General features: G+C 48.1%; 1 protein-coding gene across 1 annotated transcript in view; it reads right to left on the bottom strand.

Moving 5' to 3' along the window:
* The window catches only part of RTRAF (RNA transcription, translation and transport factor), a 229,573-nt gene that overhangs the window by 48,337 nt on the left and 159,996 nt on the right, over window positions 1-21,240 (bottom strand). Inside the window, exons 5-6 of the mRNA XM_069637469.1 lie at window positions 15,287-15,375; window positions 2,350-2,418 (exon numbers count right to left, since the gene is read on the bottom strand). Of these exons, the coding sequence (XP_069493570.1) occupies window positions 2,350-2,418; window positions 15,287-15,375 (158 nt within the window). The remainder of the gene's footprint in view (window positions 1-2,349; window positions 2,419-15,286; window positions 15,376-21,240) is intronic.

The raw sequence follows: 21,240 nt of genomic DNA, 5'->3' as shown, positions 1-21,240 counted from the left end.
GAGTTATGGGTGTTTTAGTTATGGGTGTTTTACTGTTCCTAAAGTAAGTGTTCCACCATTCACAAAAAGTATATTGTCTTGTTGGTTTACTAAGTGATTTCTTGCTGCGCATCACTGTACAACTGCTAGGGTCTACTACCCATATATTACTGAAAGTAATCTAAAAAGTAACTATTGGTTTGAATTCCCTTAGAACTCCTGTTAAGTGTCCCAAATTAGGTTATATGCTTTGGTCCGTTTACCTTCCAGCATAGTGTTGTGTTTCTACAATTGTGGTTATATATAATGGGATAGTACTTATTCCAACCCCCTCCCCCCTGACCCCTCCAAGATTCATCTGGGTCTACTTGTATTTAAATAAAGCATTTATTTTGTATACAATACATAGTGTTTCAGTGTTTCTTTGGACTATTTGTATTACAATTTAATTTGTAGGGATTCTACAGCCCTCTCTCCCTCCTAAGATAAGCCTGGCTGCTCTGTCTACGCTACCCTGAACTCAGGTGGTACAGCCTTATACTAAGAGTGGAGTCTTGCACTGCCTCAGTTGAATGGTTTTACTAAGCTCTTAATGGACTTGAGTAAGACTGTGCTAACAACAATTTAAAATGTAGAGAGGATTAGGATTGGGAACACATGTTCTGACAAGGATAATAAATGACTAATAGAAATGTTACAGGAACAGTGAGAAAGGGGATACTATGTAACCCCTCAGCACTGCACATAAGTTGGGCTGTGCTGATCTCAATAGGAAATAGGAAATGTAGAAAGGATAGATAGTATCCCTCTACACTTGGGAACATTAGTTCACACAAGTAAAATGAGAAAACAAAAAGGGAAGCCCAAGTGGCTCCCCAACAACACTGCACAGAAAGTGTTGTGTGCTGCAAAAGTAAATTACAGATGCCTAATAAAGCTATAGGAAAGTATAACTCCAAAAATAAAGTATGAAGAGACTTACAAATGACTCCCATAGACAGAGTAAAAGAAAGGGAGAGTTGGGAAAAAGGTTCCTACTCACTCAGGAACTCTGTGCCCAGCTACCCAAGGGTTCGGAGCGCATTATCAAATAAACAGACAAAAAAAAAACACAAGTCCAGCAAAAAAGTGCTGGTGTCTCATAGGTGAAGGGAACTTAACATAAAATGAAAAATCTACAATTGGTCATCTAAAAAATACCCCCAAGACAAGGATGCTCATCTCCATGCAAGGGAGAACGTTTTGAAAAGAGTGCAGGGAACTGCAGAACCAGTACTGCCTAATTGTCAAAGTTAAGGATGTGTCAGGAGACTGTAGGCTTCAAGTGTAATTTGTGACTGGTGGTCCGGTAGAGTAAATGAGGAAAAAACAATGTTTAAGCAGAGCGATGTCCAAGAAAACCTACATTTTGTGTTTTTCTGTGTTCATTATTGTGGAGTTCGTTGTCAGTCTAAAGCACTCCCCTTCACAAAGCAGGAACTACGACATCGAGACATTTTATATTATCTAGTCTACGAGGCCTATTTTAATCTTCCTAAAGGCAAGTTTACAAGTTGAGATGTTATCTCTTCACAGAAACGAATCCTGCAGCACATCAACAAATAATCAAATAGTGAAACCAGGCAGCAAAGGTAAAGACGAGGTTCACTTCCCTAAAGCGTGCTGAAATGGGCAGGGAAACTTGCAGTTTCCCAGTTCCAACATTGCTGCCTCCAAGCACAAACCTCAGGATTTCTTTTAGGGCTTTACACGATGAGATTCAGAAGAGCCGGTATGATATATTTAGCCTTTTACATTAACAATGAACTTCCTAATGGCACATCCTCCAGTCTTGGAGGGCGCGGCTTTGCAGCACCTTTCGAGTCTGTACAGTACCATTTGACCTAGTCACGTCGTACAGACTACCACCTTCAGCAGATCTTTCCATCCTGCCTGTGCCCATGCCCATCATTCCAGTTCCAAGCAGAGTAGCTCGCCTTCAATGAGGATGTAGAGCTGGAAGTGTGCACCCACCTGAGCTCTTGAAGGTGGTAACCGGTCATTCAGAAAAGAAGAAATGCAATTTCATTTTTCTGATATGGCACTTGCTGCCATAGTATTTCTCATCATTGCACCTACCGCAACAGAAAGTAAACGCTGGAGGGCAAGGTGCAAAAGGTAGTATATGCAATATGATATATTATTTAAAAAGAGCAATATTTTGAAAAATCATGCCATTTGCCACCTGCTCAGGTTCGGCTATAGCGAAGATAAAAAAAAAACCCAAACAAGATAGAAAAACAAACTCAAATGAAGCAGCACACATTATACAGGAAAGGTCTCCAAAGACAAGCGGTTAACAGGCAAAGTATTAATTGCATGAAATCCTACCTCTCGGGATTGATTTGCTTTTGCCACAGCTTCCTGGCTCAGGCGCTCTTGAACTAGAATTCGAATTGCCTAAACAAAAACATTGTAAAAAAGCAAGTTACTTCACATTGCACAATTACAAATTAAATCATAATAAACCAAAGGAAATTATAAATTACCCACAACTCACACTCGTGTAATACACATTTTTTGGGCAATGGTGAGCCAGGAACACATCAAGACCTCACTTTTTTACGACAGATACTCGGGGCCATTTTGCCCAGTTTTCGTTATTGCTTGCTGCCTGTTTCCAGCAATCAGGGGAGGCCCTTTTCCCCTTTGTTAAATGTCCAGGAATGCCATAATGCCTGCTTCAATGAAAGTTTAAGTTGTGGCCCATACTCGTGCTCTGCTTCTTCGTCCACTGTGCAGGAAGCCATACGGGTCTTAACCAGCAAGGAGGTTTGCAGGAGACCTGCGCAGACAATCCACCAATCAATGTTGAGCAATCCTCTTCGGTATAATGATTTGATTTTGCCAATAGATCAGCCCACGAAATACAATTTATGGATGAGAGCATAGAGCACTGCACACAAGTCAAGGCCTTTCATAGTGGGCTAGATTGACCTCCATCAAACTACCCTCTGAGCAGCATTCCAGTCCTAGATTACCAAGGGTTCTTAAAGCCTTCTGACCGGTAAAATTCAGAAAGGATGCTTAAAGTTGTGTGCACAACCAAAGCATGTTATCACACCAACATAAACAATAATTTTAGCAGAGGGAGTGCAGAAAAAACCCAGGAATTGTTACGTTTGACTACATAAAATATCAGATTCTTGAGACCTCAAAAAAGAACAATAAAAAAACGACTTAAAGTAATGGTTCGCCCAAAAACTTATTGCAAAAAAAGATGGGCAATAATAAAAAAAAAAAATAATCGATTGCCACTTTTTTTTTTAAGTCCCTATGTAAAATTTTGAGAAAATTAAGCTAACATTTTTAAAAAGGAAGCACATGGGGGCATCCATTTTGTGAAATGGATGCCCGCCGCTGTGCTTGCTTTGGCTTTTGCGGCACTAATGAAGGAAAAGCCAGCCAGCTGTAGTAAACAAAAGCTACCACTGGGTGGCTTTTCCTTCATTGGTGCCGGGACTCTGAGGACGCAGCCCGGAGACTACAGGCAGAAAAGCTGCAACTGCATCTCGGTAAGTGCTATTTATTTTTTTTTTTAAAAAAAGCACTAGCTGGGCTGGAGGAGCCCGGAAAACTTAGAAATAAAACCACACCTTTAAAAACGTATTTAAGTTTGCGGTAGCTTTTGAAGCTACCGCACACAAATACAACGTTATTGTGTTTGAAAACGCTGCGGTTTTTCTTTCCAAGTTTCTTAGGCTCCTCCGGCTCGGAGGAGCCTTGCATTTCAAACACAACCGCGTTGTGTTTCTGCCTAAAGCTGCTTTCCCATCTGGGGCTTTCGGGCTCCCCGTGGGGAGCCCGAGAGCCCCAAATGGGAAAACTGCTTTAGGCAGAAACACTGCGGCATGGAAACACAACCGCGTTGTGTTTCTGCTGCCTTGCCTTTCACTTTGGGTCTCCGGTGCTCCCCTGGGGGAGCACCGGAGACCCAAAGTGATAGCCACGGCAGCAGAAACACAACGTGGTTGTGTTTCAAAAGCGCTGTGGTTTTTCTTTCCAAGTTTCTCAAGCTCCTCCGAGCCGGAGGAGCCTGAGAAACTTGGAAAGAAAAACTGCAGCGTTTTCAAACACAATAATGTTGTATTTATGTGTGCGGTAGCTTCAAAAGCTACCGCAAACATAATACGTTTTTAAAGCTCCAGTTTTATTTCCAAGTTATCCGGGCTCCTCCAGCCCGGAAAACTTAGAAAAAAAACTGCAGCTAGTGTTTATTTTTATTTAAAAAATAGCACTTACCGAGATGCAGCTGCAGCTTTTCTGCCGGTTGTCTCCGGTCTCCGTCCTCAGAGTCCCGGCACCAATGAAGGAAAAGCCACGCAGTGGTAGCTTTTGTTTACTACAGCTGGCTGGCTTTTCCTTCATTAGTGCCGCAAAAGCCAAAGCAAGCACAGCGGCGGGCATCCATTTCACAAAATGGATGCCCCCATGTGCTTCCCTTTGAGCTTCATTTTCTCAAAATTTTACATAGGGACTTAAAAAAAAGAAAGTGCCAATCGATTTTTTTTATTATTGGCCATTTTTTTTGCAATAACATTTTTTGGGTGAACCATTCCTTTAAACAAAGAGATTGCAGATAAGGAACAAGTTACTTACCTGTAACTGTTCTCAAGCATGGGTCTGGCATGGATTCACATGCTCATGAATATTCCCTGTTTCTGAACTGTCTTTCTACTAGTAACCAATCACTGGTCTCTGGGTCATACTGCCCCCAGCCAATGACTGCCCTCTACCTAATCCCCTCCTCTGGCAGCCATCTTCAGATTTGATAGAACAAAGTGGCAGTAGGACCAAGAGAAGAGCCGCAGAGGGGTAGGCGGGAGGGTTCACACATGTGAATCCATGCCAGACCCATGCTGGAGAACAACAGTTACAGGTAAGTAACTTGTTCCTTCTCCAGCATGGGGTCTGGCATAGATTCACATGCTCATGAATACAAGAATACATAGCAGTACACACATGCACAACCACAGAAGGTGGCAAGGATCAACATTTAGTATTACAACAACTCAACATTAAGCATCTCTTTCCTCCTCACCAGGCTCACCTTCAAGCGAACAGGTTGCGCAGCACTGCCTGGCTGACTCTGGACTCCTCCCTGGAATTCTGGTCGACGCAGTAAAATCCTGTGACGGTGTGCATCGGCCTCCACGTAGCAGCCCTGCAGCTGTCCAGCAGGGGCACACCAGACAGGATGCCGTGGTAGCAGTGATTGCTCTGGTTGAATGGGCTCTCGGACGGCTGGGCAACGGTCAGTTTGCCAACAGGTGACAGTGCATTATACAGCCGGAGAGCCATCTGGAAATGGAAGCCTTCGAGAGGGCCTTACCTTGGTTCACAGGTCCGAAGTCCACAAATAGCTGTGAAGTCTTCCGAAAACTCTTTGTGCGGTCCACGTAGAACTTCAGCGCTCTAGCCACATTCAGCGAGTGCAAAGTCCTCTCAGCCGGCAACAAAGGTGATGGGAAGAAAACAGGTAACACCAAGGGCTCGTTGAGGTGGAAGTTCGACGGCACCTTGAGCAAGAAGGAGGGGTGCGTCCTCAGCACCACCCTAGTCTTGTGGAATGTCAGGTATGGAGGTTTACAGGAGAGGGCCTGGATCTCTCCCACTCGTCATGCGGAGGTGATGCCCAGAAGAAACGTGGTCTTCTACAACAGGAACTTCAATGGTGCCGAATGCAGAGGCTCGAATGGCGGCCCAATGAGCCTGGTCAGCACCATGTTGAGCTCCCACACCGGGGACAGTCCTTTCATGAACTCCTTCACCAGGCGATGAGACCATAGGGATGACCGCCCCGGAGTTCTAGTGTAGCGGGAGATAGCCGCCAGATGGATCTTGATGGAGGCATGTGCCAGCCCCGCCTTGGCCAGCGATAGCAAGTACGGCAGCACCCGAGGGGCCGTAATCCGCAGAGGGTTAATCTTCTGTGCACGGCACCAGACAAAGAACCTCTTCCATTTGTGTCCATAGTACTTGAGTCGAGGACGCCCTGGCCTATGCAAGCAGCTCCTTGCAGTCCGCCGGGTTATCGTATCCTCCGAACTCTAGTGCTGCAGGAGCCAGGCCTGCAGGTTCAGCGACCCCGGGCCGTGGAGTAGGATGGCACCTCCTTCTCTGGCGAGAAGATCCGCGTCCGTCGGCAGTTTGACTGGGGGGGGTGGTGGATGCTGACATGTCCAGAAGGTTTGGGAGCAAAATCTGCCTCGGCCACGCAGGTGCGGTGAGGATCATCCTGAGTTGACTGATGAGTCGCAACGGCAACGGTGGGAACGCATACTGTAACAGGCCGTCCCAGGGGAATGAGAAGGCATCGCCCATGCTCCCCGGCTGGGAAAACCTGCTGGCAAACCTCCGGCACTTGGTGTTCGTCACGGTTAGGCAGAATCCTGTGCAGTTCCTTTAGGGAGCACTACAGAAGATTAAGACTACATATATGAGCAATAAATCCCCTTTGGTATCGGTCTGTACCACAAAGATTTAGTTGGTAGCTGTGGCTAAGAAGTCAGACTTATCTCAAGAGGGAGATGAGCAGTATTCAGGGTTTACACAATAGGGCTACAGTGCTATGGTACAAGGAAACACTGACCAAAGCTTTGTATTAAAAAGAATATATATATTTATTTTACACACTTTTAGCTGAACACATTATTCACAGTTAATAAAGCAAGTTAAAATCAGTCAAGAAAAGTATACACAACTCCCTAGTTAAGTTTAAGACAAGGTTGAGCAAGAGGGAAAACTGAGCAAAACGGCACAGTGAAGACCAAACACAAATGGCACTCTAGCAATTTCTCACAAGGGAGGGAAAGCACAAGTTATACAGGAATATCTTCTTACACACCACGGCAACACTTCACATAAGTTTGTGAACAAGTTTAGGCAAGGCGGTACTTTAGCAAAGAGAATACTTAAATGAAAACCAAGCAAAATGGCACTTCACAAGTTAAAAAATTGGGAAGGAAAAGGTGGTTATAAGAAGTGGGTGCATCAACACAGTTCTAGCTGAGAAGCAATCTAGAGAAGGGAGTTCTAACAAATTTAGCCAGAGTCAATAGGCCTGTGCCAGAGTCAGTGGTACATGGTAAAGGGCCCAGGAGCAAAATGTTCTTGTAGCCTCAGTCAAGTCTTTGGTTAACGATTCGAAAAGGTGGATGCAGAAGGTGAAAGACAATGTTTAGAAAATAGGGGTGGCGAACCCAACAGGTAGGTAAAGGATTTAAAACACCTTTAGCACTACCACACGAAAAAGGCTACCTGGCGGAACAATGTACCTTAAAATGAAGTGGCTCCTGCAGTGGCGGTTGTTCCCGATAGTTGCTGCAGTTCGGGGGATCCAGCAGAGGAAGAGAGGCTCTCGTCGTGGAGGAAGGTTCGAGTTACTGCACTACCCAGGGATGAAACCAGACGCAGTGCTGCCCGAGTAAAAGGTACGCTCCTTTAAATAGCGGTCCGGGTGGACGGGTGCCTGGCTATCCGGTCTCCGAGTACAGGGTACTGGCGATGGGCAGGTCCAGGAAGGCAATTGGCAAACTGGCTGGCCCCACCAGCACAAGGGAAGAAGGCTCTTGCAAATGAAGATCTTCTCTCGTCGAGTGGAGAAAAGTGGTGAGACGCTGCAGTGGGGATTCACTGGCGGTTCAGTCGTTGCAGGTGTCTTTGGCTTCTCTCCTCTTCAGCTTCTTAGTTCCAGTAGCAACGGCTTCCCCTTCCAGTCCTCCGGACCCTGCTTTTATGCAAAAACATCCCCATTCATATAGCCTAGCTGTCACTCACAGTGGAGAGGTCATCTTGGCGGGAGACCCTCCAACCTATCAGGACAGAGTACGACATGGGTTGCTGTGGCAACCCTGTCCAGGGGTCCTACTCCCCCCTCCCACACAATGCACCCACCCCGGACTCAGTGGCGCTGAAAGGAGGGCTTCTTGGCAGAAGCCCGCCAAAAGGACGAACAAAGGATCCCCGACCTGGGTTAGGAGTTTAGAGAAAGAAGTTATATGAACGTTCTGGCAAATAAAACCTACCGGAGTAAAGTTAATATTAAAATAAACCGTTAATATAAAAAATAAAATGTTAGAGGCTGTCAGAAAATGGGGTAGCCTCGAACAATGGGAAAATCCCATAGGGAAATATTCGCGGTCGGATATTTACGGTTGTAACCACTGCCACCAGCCAGAAACTTTTGAGAGAAGGACTGTACAGTACCCTCTCGAAAATGAACACCAGGGAAAAACTATGGACCCTTCCCAGCACCCCCATAGTAAGATGGGTTGTACTAGTTTAGTTCATAAAAATTGACTAGTAAAGTCAATTGGGACTTTACATGCCCGGGGAGACAGTAGTCAGTCCCAGGGTATGGAGTCTATGTTTGGGGGTCACTATGACACCCCTGTGCATCGAGGGTGCTGTGTAACACATGGGTATAAAGATGGTTTCTATGAGGGTGAGAAAAACCCCATAGACATTAAACACAAAAAAATAGCCTAGAACACACAGAGCAAAAATGCCTAAGCGTGGGGAAAAAGAGTCAAACTTAGCAGGAGAAAAAAAAAACCCTTAAAATCCAGCAAAGCTGCTGGGGGAACTCTAGGTAAGGGAAATTAGCCATAAGATGAGAATTCTCCCTTACAGTCGCCGTCGCGAATAGGTCGATCTGGGTATTGCCCCATCGCCTGAATAAGAGATCCACTTGATCCTGCCGCAGCTCCCACTCATGGCACGAGCGCAGCTCCCTGCTGAGTGAGTCGGCGATGGTATTCTTTATTCCTGCCAGATGGAAGGGTACCAGAAACATCCCTTGGGCAACGGCCTAGTGCCACAGATCCTGCGCTTCCTTGCTTCCGGATGTAGAACATCGGGGTGGTGTTGACCCTTTCCACCTTGCCCTTGAGGGACGGAAGGAACGACCTGAGGGCCCAGAACACGGCTCAGAGCTCCAGGACATTGATGTGTAGTGACCTCTCCTCTGGGAGCCAAAGGCCTCTTGCGTGGAGATCTCCAGTGTGCGCACCACACCCCTCCAGGGAGGCATCCGTCGTCACCGTTTCCTGGTGTGCAGGGGTCTGGAAGTCCATGCCCGCCATCAGATGTGCACAGGTGCCCCACCACCGGATCGCTTGGCAGAAAGTCTCGTTGAGAGATCCTGTCTTCGAAGCTGCCCACCGCTTGCATCCAACGGGCGTTGAGGAACTCCTGCAGAGGTCGCATCCTCAGCCTGCATAGGCGCACGAGGTAGATGCACAAGGACATCATGTCGAGAAGGGACTTGATGAACCTCACCCTGGCCACGTCCATGGTCAACAGCCAGTGTACCCTGCCCAGGATGGCCTTCGTCCTTTCCCTCCGACGCAAAGCCATTTGCGCCACTACGTCGAGCCTGGCTCCCAGGAACACGGCGACTTGCAACGGTACCAAGTGAGATTTCGTAAAGTTGATCGATAATCCCAGATACATGAGCAGTTGGACGGTCTTCACTGTGTGATCAACGGCGAGTTCTCTTGACTTTGCTTGGATGAGCCAATCGTCCAGGTAGGGGTAGACGTGGACCCCCTGCAGGCGCAGCCGCGTCGCCACTGGTGCTAGACACTTGGTGAACACTCTGGGCCCTGACTTCAATCTAAAGGGAAGGGCCTTGAACTGATAGTGTCGCCCTTGGACCACAAATCGCAGGAATTTTCTATGTCCTTTTAGAATGGGGATGTGGAAGTAGGCATCCTCCAAGTCCAGCAACGATAGTAAGTCTCCTTCCTCCAGCTGTCCCAGCACGTGCTGGAGGGCGACCAGGTCCCAGAAGTTCTGGATGATGTACTTGTTTAGACGAAGGTCCAGGATGGGTCGCCAACCGCCTGTCTTCTTTCGGACGAGAAAGTATCGCGAGTACACTCCGGAGCCCCGGAGCCTCTTTGGGACGAGTTAGATAGCTCCCTTTCTTAGCATCGCCCGTACCTCCAGCAGCAGTTGGGGGATGTGGTCTTCCTTCCTGGCCACGGGTGGAATACGGGGACACCTCTTTTGAAATTCCAGGGTGTGCCCGCGGGCCAGGGCATCCAGCACCCAATGGTCGGTGGAGATGGACTCCCACACGCCGACTAATTTCGCCAGCCGGCCTCCCACCGGGGTGCTCAGGTGAGGGCCAGACACCACGGTCGGTTCAATCATGTTTTGTCACGGCCTTGCCTCCTTGGCGGCGGCGGCGTGATCCTCCTGTCTTGCTGCGTCCTCTGTAGGCCTCCTGCGACAAGGAGCGGGCCGCTTGGCGGTACGACGAGGAAGCGGCACCAAATCCTTTGGAGGCACCTTGCTTGCCTCTGGAGTTCCGAAAGGATGGCCGTCGTTGTGGAAGAACACCCAAGGCCCGAGCCGTCTCGGTGTCCGCCTTGATGGCCTGCAGTGAGCCGTCCACTGTCTTGCCGAACAGGTTGTTCCTGTCGAAGGGCATGTCCAGAACCTTGGTCTGCACGTCTTGGCGGAAGTCGGTGGCCTTGAGCCAAGCACGCCGGCGAAGGCAAACGCCACTGCCCATCTGACAGAAGCTGGTGTCGGCGATGTCCACGGCTACCGTGATGGTGTGGTCTGATGCCACTTCACCTTCCTGTAGGATTTCCAGGGCCTCAGCCCTCGTCGTCCGGGAGGAAGTCCAGCAAGGGAGTGATCTTGAACCACAGTTCCCTATCGTAGCGTGCCATGATCGCAAGGGCGTGGCCGCTTTAATCGTCGTTGCCGCCACCGAGATGAGACGACTCATCCCTCGGAGGAGGGGAAGGTGGTGAGGGGAGGTCAATTCCGTCGTCGCAGCTGTCGTCGTTGTCCGTCCCTGTCGTTGCCGTTTCCGTTCCAGTCTCATCCCTCGGAGGAGGGGAAGGGGGGTGAAGGCTGAAAGGGGGGAGGAGGATGGACTCGCCTCCGCTTGATAGGTGGGATCTCCGACGGACCAGGCTCTGCTGGGTCCTTGGTGGGGGTAAGGGCATCCTCGTCCTCATCTTCATGCACAGGGTCTGTATAGCCATCAAGATCGCTCCTGAATTGTCCTGTGGTACGGGTACTGGCTGCAACGCGACCGACGGTCGGGGTGCGGGATCCTCTGCAGCCCTATCTTCCTTGTCAGCCCCACCGTCACTCTCCAAGTCGGGATCCTTCCAGTGGGCCTTGGATTCCTCAAACTTCTTGTCCAGGATCCTTTGAATGCTCTGCAACTCATCCTCAGAGGTGGTATCCCTGTCCATTATGGCTACCATGCCCCCCCCACCTCTTTTCCCTGCTAGGGTTTCACAGGGGTCTTCTCAATAGGCAGAAAAGACGATTCCCTCCTGGGTGGCAGGGAAACTCTAGCCCCTGAAGTCGCCTCCATTGGGGAAGCCTCCATAGGTTTCGCCAGGGCCGCCACGACTCCCTCAATCGAGGCCTTAGCCGGGTGAATCAGGGCCTTCACGACCTTGGGCGTGCCTGAGGCCTTCACCTTGGGGGGGGGGGGGTCACTGCCTCGCTCCCCCCTCAGCTGTCTCCGTCAGAATCGACCGGGGCTTCTCCCGAAGCTTACCCGGGTTCTCCGACTTCCTCTTCACCGAGCCAGAGCGTTGGCTCGTGGTTGATGGCGTCAGTGATAGTGCGCCCTGCCTGGCAGCCGAGGAGCCCAACCATTCGGCGCTCCTGGTGCCCGCGGACAGGCGGTGCTTTGCCTTTTGTTGGGCCCCCGTCGCCGGAGCACCCTCAAAGGTCTCAGAAGACCGCTCGGATTTCTTCTTCTCACCTGCTGCTGGGCTCTTCCCCTCCAGCCAGTTGGTGTGTCGAATACGACGATCCTTCATTGTCTGTTCGGACATGTTCTTACAAAACGCGCAGTCTTTCTCGACGTACGCTTTGTTTTCGTGAAGGCAGTAGAGGCACCGAGAGTGCTCATCCTCCTTAAAGACGTTTTGAAGCCCGCAGCAAGAGCAGTTCCTGAAAAGCTTGGATCCAGTAGGCGTCATGCTTCCCTTGTCCTGGGCCATGTCCACGCAGGGTAGGCCTCAAAGATCTTATGGAATCCTCAGAGAAGTGGAAAATATGAAAAAAATGCCCTTGAGGGGCGTAGAAAATTCCAAAACGGGTCCCCGTTAATCGGAAGCGAAGTCGGTGGAGCTTGAGGCTCTATTGACCGAAAATATAAGAGTAAACTCTTCAAAAAAACGCAAACGCAGTAAAAGCTCGAGAGCTAAAGCACGAGGATCCCAACACTTGAATGTGCGGTAAAAATCTGAAGATGGCTGCCAGAGGAGGGGCTTAGCTAGAGGGAAGTCATTGGCTGGGGGCAGTATGATCCAGGGACCAGTGATTGGTTACTAGTAGAAAGACAGTCAGAAACGAAACAAACTGATTTTTTTCTTTACCGAGGATTCCCAGCCCGACGACGGGGAATATTCATGAGCATGTGAATCCATGCCAGACCCCATGCTGGAGAAAATGTGCTTCCCCCAACTAGTCTTCATTGTCCCTTGCCAATTCCCATCCCACAAACTAACCTGGCATGCGTATCCTCCACTCCTCAAGGCAGCAACAACCCTTTACTGTTGATGAAAGGGAAAGTAGTTTCACCAATGAATAGTCCTGAGCAGGCTTAATCAGAGTGATAATGTTCCAAAACCAAAATCGGAAAGCTATGGGGCAAACATTACTGCAGAAGTCAAATGCTTCTCACCAAAGCGGCACAAGAGTCATTTCTAAGAGGTTGTTGAGGGAAGGTGGCTGCAGAGGGGGGATGCTAAAATGCCAAAACAGGTGGCCTTTGTGATAGAGGCATCAACATATGGCCGAGAGCTGCATAATGTTTAAACAGAACACGATTGAGTTTAAAGAAAACAAGGATTGGGGCACAAAAGTAAAGCCAACAAAAGAACACTTTTCTGTCAAATGGTCAGGCAGAAAAGGGGAGAGGTAAGTTCAAAGATTCAAAGTTGCTGGCGAACGCTGCCTCTCACATTCCCCACGGATTAGAAATGTAACCGCGAGGGCAGACCTTCGGTATCTAAATTCCTTCCATCAATGGTGTCAGGAAGGACACGAGCACCAAGAATGGGAATGGGGAAGAGGCCTTGTGGCATCCTCCACATACCTCCTCCAGGGTCGGCCTCAGAGGAGGTGGCTTCCCCCAGAGTCTCTCTCCCCCCGATGTCTTGTCCTCGCTAAAGGCCTTTCTGTCACACTGTAAATGTTGGTTGGGTTGAGTGGTCAAGGGAAGTGACTGTGAATTAGGTGGATGGTGTGTTTGAACTATAAGGGTGAAGAAGGAGGCCAACACAGGTGGCATGGTTGTTGGCATAAACCTTTATTATACCAGAAATAAAGACAACACTTACCTCTCCCTAACTCTAAGAGGGGTTTACCTAGCTCAGCTAAAATACAAGTTCAATCAGGATGTCCATGTACATCAAAAGTTCACCGTCCTGTGTCAAAAACCTATTTCGTCCCTTACACTTATAACTAAACTTATGAAGTAGTGTATCTTGGTGCACAAGAATGGGTCCCTTCTTCTGGACAACGGACCACAATTCCAGTTAAGTGGAATCTTTACCTGAGGCAATTACTCCCTTCCCCAGGTAATGTGAACACGCAGTAACATTCTCAATGTCAACTCAAAAGGTAAAGTTCCAGTTCAAACCTCAATATTCCTTATTGTCCATAGTTGCTTCTTCACTATTGGGCTCCTGGAGAATGCTTCGGTTTTCCAGCCCCAGCGGAAATGGTACACCGTCCTTTCATCGTGGGATGAAAGGATGCTGGGTTTTTCACCGTTGTCATTTCAATGTGAAAACTCATTGAATTTTGTAGGGGGGGGGGTTAAAAAGAATATATAGATGGGGTGTGGGTGTTCTGCGATAGTTAAATAATTAAAGGGGATGGGGATCTCACCAAAAAGAAAAAATGATGAGCTTTTACGTTGAAATATCAACGGAGAAAAACCCATTGTTGTTTCATCCCGCGATGAAATAACATGGAACCGTGGGACTGACTCTCTTCCCGACTTCAATACCTCAACATAAAGGATTGATGGCTTTGCATTACAAGTTTGTCATTTCTTCTTTCCAGCAGAATGACTCCCTTTTCTTGGTCTCAGGTTCACAGTGCTTTTTTCACACACAGCCAGGGGGAATGCGTACCTCTCCCTGGACTCTCTCTTCACTTGGTTTCACAATTTGACAATGCCAGGGGAAGGACTCCCTTCCCCTGATCATCCTTGGCTTTGATCGCCTACTCTTTTGGCTTGCTTTCCCAGTTAACAATACCAATGGGAATGTCTCCCTTCCTCTGGCCTTTCTTCTCCTTCCTGCTCTGACAGACCTAGTTCACTACCCTGCCAGGTACTGCCATGAAGAGGACGACAGGAGAATATTTGACACTGGGTGCGGATCCCAGACCAGTCCTTTATCACTTTCCAGCCATCCCACCAACTGTTGCAGTAACCCAGATACCTACAGGGAACTTGCCAGTGCTTTCCAGTCGGTTGTGGGCTTCTCAGTGTCCTTTCTCAAGCTTTGGACTGCTTCTCCAGCAGTTGCGAAGGTCGGCAGCATTCTCTCCTTCTCAGACTGTGCTGTTCGAGCTGACCGTACGTTCCATCTCCCTCAATTGGCTGGATGGCCATTGTTTCCTGTTCTGTCGGTCCATCCACGGTGGACCTGCAGGGACCGCCTCTGCCGCCTCTGAGTGTCTCTCCCTGCTTGTCCTCACTTGCTGGCTTTGCTAACCACTAGATGGCTCTTTGGAGGTTCTAGGAATAGTCTGTAGGGCTCTGCACCTCCTCCTCGTCCCAGTACTTGCACACTATTTGTTCTGGGTAGTCTTTGCTATTCTTTATCCCAGTATAAGCCAAGAATGTTTCTCTTGGGTAGCCCCTACTCTTCCTCATCCTGGTGTAGGTTAAGTTTTGGGTTTTACAGAGATGCATGAATGTCTGTGGTTTTGGGGGAGGCATGTGGAATGGGTCTTAGGGCTAGGGATATTTGGGTGAGGGGGGGCATACCACGTTTCCCTTAGATGGTCATCCTTGTCCTCCTAGTCCCTAGAGGGGGGAAGTCTCTCCCCATGAGATCGCTCCCACTGAGTACAACCCCCATGGGACTATCGGGTAGCAGCCTCACCTTCCTAGCCTCATAGGAAGGGGCTCCCCCTCAGGGAGAAGTGACATCTAAGGATTTCTCACAGAACATATGGCTCTACAGTAGTTTACTGAAAAGGGTGATGGTTGAACAGCAACCCGAACAACATGAAAGAACAGGAAATAAATGCAAACCTTCAACATCATCAGGTAGTCGTCATGACGCTGGATCTGAAGCAGGTTAGCCAAGGCCATCACACCTGCTTTGAAGTCCGGATTAGTAACTAAAAGGATGATAAAAACAAAGGTTTACTTGTTTGGCTCTAGAATGCAGAGTTCTAAAAATGGCAAATGCTTATTTTTAGATGGCTGGCGTTTAAAATAAGAACAATTACACTGAGAAACATTTACATTACACAATTTTTCTTGTATCTTGTGAAAAAATGTCTAAAAAAGTGAGTGAAATAGAATATACATCATACAAACATCTTAGCAATGAGATACAAGTTAATTGATTTTCACTGTTGGGTGCTGCGGGAGCAACTTGGCCTGCCCCCCCGCCACAATTGAAGGTAAACCCTGTTGGGCTTTTTCATGCTGATCAAAATATGTAAAGAAAAAGAAAAAAACGAAAATTGTGCTGCAAGCCCTCCACACTCGCCTGTTTGTGTTGGAGATATTTTTACATCTTCACCTTGATGTGCACTTTGATTTTAGTGTTTTAAAGTGTACATCCTTACTTCAAGACACTTGGCCATTTAAATAGGTTTTATGAATCTCCACTGCAAAATGGTCGACGCATCCTCGTGTAGAGGAGCCACCCTCAGTCTAGCCAGCTGCCCTGCTGTAATTGGGCAGCTCTTTCCTTGAAGACCCAATCCGGGACACCGGCAGGCGGAAGCCATCCCCTTAGATCAAGGCCCCACAAGTAAGTGCCTGTCTGGGACCGGGGGAGGGCCCGGAAGTGCCCCACCCCCACTTTCACCTCCACAGAAAATCATGGAATAGCTCACAGACAGGCAGGCTGTTAGCCAACAAATTTGGGCCCCTGCAACTCTACGCACCCTGCAGAATACCTATGAGTGATGGCTGGACATTGTCAGTGCCTCTCCACTTATCCTAATAACTGTTGAACCATGGTGTTCATATACCATTCTGCCTTACTTTATCTCACTTATTCCTTCTTTCACACATGTATTTTTTTTTTGCAAATTCAGCCTGGTGTGTTTTCTGCACCCCATTTTGTACTGCATTTTGTCTCTTTTTGCAAAAACAAAGCCTGGTGTGTGTTTTTAACATTTGTGAACTCATCTGCGGTACTAAAGTATTCCCAGTGCATCTGTTCTCCTGTTTGCCAGGGTTACTAGGCCGCCTGGCGAGTTTGTGCTTGGACTGTGCTGTGCAGCCTCTTCTCTCCCAGCTATCCTCTACCGCCCCTATGGCACTCACCATCTCCCCCATCTTCTCCAATTGCTACACTTTCACCTATCCGTCATCTCTCATGAAGTCTGGAAGAATAAAGCCAATAAAAGACATCCTGACCACCTACCCTGGCCTACCTATCACAGACGCCTATGTCAGCGCAACTTCTAGACAGATCTTCATGGAAATCCTCTTTTCTGTACTCTCTCCAGATCTATAGACTCATCTCAGTTAATCTCTTCTCTCGCCTCTCAGATCCTCACCCATTGATGGCGGCACTAGATGGGAGGTCCTCTTGGCGAGCTTTGTATCATTCAGGTGTATCATTAATGTCTATCACAAAGGCACCATCTTGGTTCAGGGTCCTCAACCCAACCTTCTCTTTGACCGGTACCTGCTGTCCCTCGTTAACTTCCTTCCCACACCTGCTACTCCTTCCACTCTCTCTGCACCCCCCTTCGACTGGTGTACTACGCCCCTGTAGCCCTCCTCGTAAAACCTTCAACGGTGGAGACCTCTTGCATCTAGCCACGCTGAATGCTTGTTCTGCCATCAAACGCACTGCCAACATTTGCCTCCTCCTCTAAGACATTGACCTAGACATCTTGGCTCTTACCGAGACGTGGTTTAGTGCCAGCTGAGTCACTGCTTTTGACTCCCTGACAGCTACAAGATCATCTCCAAGCCAGGCCCAAACCATGCTGGCAGTGGGGTTGCTTTAATATTCCCTGGGTGGTCCCTTCGTCCCTCATATCCACCCAGCATTACTGTTCCTTCAAGAGCCTGGTATGCAAGCTGGTCATCTCTCATACCTCCTCTCTGACCATCACAACCATCTAGCGACCACCTGGCTCTACCACCCTTTTTGTCTCTGAATGGGCCGATTTCTCCTCCTCTCTCCTCACAACCTCTAAACGCCTTCGCCTGGGTGATTTCAACATCGTCTCTCTATGTGACCTCTGCACCTCATGCTCCCCCTTTCCATTCTGGTCCTACCCACTCGACAGAAACACTTTCGATGTCTTGATGCCTTCATCTATACTGATCTTTCACCCCCCTCCTACTGATCACCCCACTCTCTCCTCTCACCACACGGCCCTCTGACCCCCACCTCCTCCAGCCCTGCCAACCTCGTTCACGAACATCCGTCTGATGAAACGAGTGTCCGCTGCTGCCTTCGCATCTACCTTCATCCCCCACCTCTCCACTACAGACTACCTCTACTCTCAGCAACCTCCATCTTGCCATTACTAATATCCTTGACATCCCTGCCCCAGTCATGGGATTACGCCTGAAACATGCCTCGAAGCGCAACACCTGGAACGACTCCGAACTGGCCGCCTCGAAACGCAAATGCAGAGCTGTGTAAAAGTGGCAGACCTCAGTGTTCGGGAGAATTCTCATTTCTGTGTTAATTCCCTTCTACCTTAGAGACCCCCAGCTATTTTGCTGGATTTTGGGACTTTGTGATTTTAATCCTGGAGTGAGACCTGTGTCTCACGCTCTTAAGGATTTTATCTGATTTGGACTGTTTCTTTTGGTTTTTGGAGTCTGAAACTCCATAGGCATCATCTTTTGTATTGTTACACACAGCACCCTCAGTGCAGTGTCATAGAGAAGTCCTTTGGATTTCTCTCAAGGTTTAAATACCTTCTCTTGGGTAAACTACTGTTCACAAGAGTAGTAAAGTCAAATTGACTTTACTTACCTTTTTCTCTTTGTAAACTCAGCACACACCATCTTATGTGGAGTGCTGAGGGGTTACTTAGTATCCCCTTTGTCTACATTCTCAATTTTCCTACTACTGAGTTTTTACCGCAGGCTGAATCCTCAGCTGCAGTGGGGTGACTATTTTGTCAAAATTGTCCCGTTCTTTTTTCACCATTTTTTGCTTGTGAGGTCTTTCTTGGGTTTTACTCAGCGTGCCAAACCAGGTTAGGTCTTGTTCAGTCTTTGGCGGGATTCTCGGCTGAAGCCCGCCTCTGGCTCCAGCGTGTCTGGCAGGGTGGAAAGCAAGGAGGTTCCCAAAACTCCCAGTTCTTAGTCTACTTGGTTACAGGAATGCACCCAAAGGCAATTGGCTGGCTGTCCTTGGAGGACAGCTACCCTGCTGTGTGAGTGACAGCTAGGCTGCAAATGAATGGGAGAAACCTGCATAAAAGATGAAGTCTCTTCGCGAGAAGGCAGAGTCGACCACTGGACGAAGGAAACGAAGAAAGAAACCGGAAGAGAAGCTTGCTGCACCTCCTGGACTGTTGGTTTGCCCGGCTAAGCCCTGCTGCAGTGCTGAAGCTCTAATTTTCGTATCGACTAGAGAAGCCTGGAACAGATGACTTCTTCCCTTGGGTTGTTGGGACCAACTGACCGCCAGATGAACTTGACTTGACCCCCACTCCCTGCTGGCAGTACTTCTTTGCTGCTGCTGGAACCGATTGCCAGGGGACAGGAACACCAGAAACAAGTACATCGTCTTTAAGCCAGATCCAAGCTCCAGGAAGATCCTGAAGACCCTCATGAAGCAGAGTGACCAAATATTGAGCCACCTCAACAGAGTTCTGGACCCCAGAAGCAATGGGAGCCCACAAGGTGTCCAAGAACCGTGGCGATGCTATTGACCGGTAGATAAAACCGCAAAGTGCTGCTGATCTGGAGTGAGTCCATTGTCGCTGCCGACCTTCAAACTGCAGTGCAGGAGTCCCACAGACGTCCCCCGCTCTTGTCCCCACGACTGAGGCCCAGGAACACAGGAACTGCAAGACTGCAACCAGAAGAAAAGCCAGTTGGATCCTTTTTCTTCAGACTCAGGTACTGTCTAACTAGGGGTACTTGACTTTTGTGTGTAGCTTGCTTGTTCTCACTGAAGACTTGCAGTAGCTGCCTTTTGCATCATTGCTTGCATCTTTGCTTTTCACAAGCCTACCAGCTTGTGGCCCTACAGTGATTCTATTCTACAAACGCTCATTGTGCAAGACTTCAAGAAGTGCCTCAGCTCCCCAGACTTTATTCAATTGACATTGGCTGTCCTGGTTCCCTGCAGACTTTCTGACACTTTGACTTGGTGTTTATCAGTCCCTCGAAAAGTCATACATACATTTACTTGTATTACTGGGAAAGGGTTAACATATACTTTGACTCTTCCCTCTCCTTATCTCATCATATCTCCCTCACTGCTCAGGCTTGTCGCTATCATCTCTTCAACATCTGTAAATCCATCCCTCTCGCACCTTCCATGCTCCCAAACTCTTAATATCCTCCCTCATCTTCTCTCGCCTTTTCTATTGTTCTTCTCTCTTCTTCGGTCTTCCGCTTCCCATCTTGCCCCCCTCAAATCCCTTCATCCCTCTGAGATACGTACTCTCGGTTTACTCACTTCTCATGACTATTTCCAACTCACTTTTTTACCTAGGAAGGCTTCCTTTCCACTACCAGCTTGACTTTCACTTCCTTTGTCTTTAAACCTTTTCATGACTTTGCTACTCCTTACCTATTCTCTCATTCTATACCCCATCTCCCTCCCTTCATTCATTATGCTGATCTCTTACTTTCTGTTCCCCCACCACCATGTGCCTCTTCTCATTTCTGCTCCCTTCAGCTTCTTGCCCCCTTACACTGGAACTCCCTACCTCTCTCTATCTGCTCCTCCCCCACCCATTCCTCTTTCTGCTCCTCATTGAAAGAACTTCACTCCCCTCCCTGATACCTTCCCTCTCTCTCTATCCCCCTCCCTCCTTCTATTATCCTCTGTTCTCCTCATATTTATCTGTCCCTGTCTCTTCTATGTTCTTCTCTCTTTTGTTGCTCACTTCACTCATTACTCTCTCCCTCTCGATCCTTCCCTACCCCCCTCCTCTCCTCTCCCTTCTTACTTGCAAATTGTTCTAAATGCCGATTTTATGGTTTGATTCATGTTTACTGTTTTGCTTCTACTGTTCCATGTTTTATGTGTTACTTGTTAACTTTAAAAGCGCCTTGGATTAAGGCGCTATATAAAACAAAAATACAAATACAAATACTTTGTTGGGGGATTGTAAAGTACTTACCTGTTCAGATAACCTTTTCCACAACTCAGTATTGCATTCAAGTATTAAAAGTGATATATCAATGTCCACAGTGTCCTAGCTATTGATCACCTCGGGGAGTAACAAGTGTGTGTGACACATCCCAAAAGGGCATCTACTTAACTGAAATCGAAGGAGCATTTTTGAAGTGTATTTTATGGTTACATAATGCCCTTTCTAAAGAAGGCTTATTTTAAAACTGACTGTTAAATTAATGAATAATTACTCTAATAAGAAACCTTGAGTAGAAGTGTTATCTGAATACTTGTCCCTGGGAACCTATATGTTACACCTCTACAGCTCACATTGACCCCTCTTGAGATAAGTCTGACTGCTCAGTCACTCAACCAACTTGTGTAGTACAGGCCTCTACCAAAGGTTGGGTTACCTATTGCCAAGAGGACAAGGCTGGTGTAGTCTCCCACACACAATCTTGTCTAACACTCCGGTTGACCCTCTGACAAACTGGCCTGTCGCCTGCTCCAAAGGTAAAACAGACTCTCCATCCGTGCCATAAAAACGGCCCACATCCAGGCTAGCATCTCTGGTGCATCCAAAAAAAAAAACGGCTGAACTATAAAAATCTGTTAGGAACTAGCCAACCCTTCCGCAGTCGACTCCTCGCCTCCTCCCTCCCATGCCCTCTGCAACGCACTGGCCACACACTCA

This window comes from Ambystoma mexicanum, chromosome 14, assembly GCF_040938575.1.
Source record: "Ambystoma mexicanum isolate Mex_15411 chromosome 14, UKY_AmexF1_1, whole genome shotgun sequence".
Lineage (NCBI taxonomy): Eukaryota > Metazoa > Chordata > Amphibia > Caudata > Ambystomatidae > Ambystoma > Ambystoma mexicanum.
The sequence above is the reverse complement of the archived record's forward strand: the minus strand, read 5'-3'. Positions and strand labels throughout refer to the sequence as shown.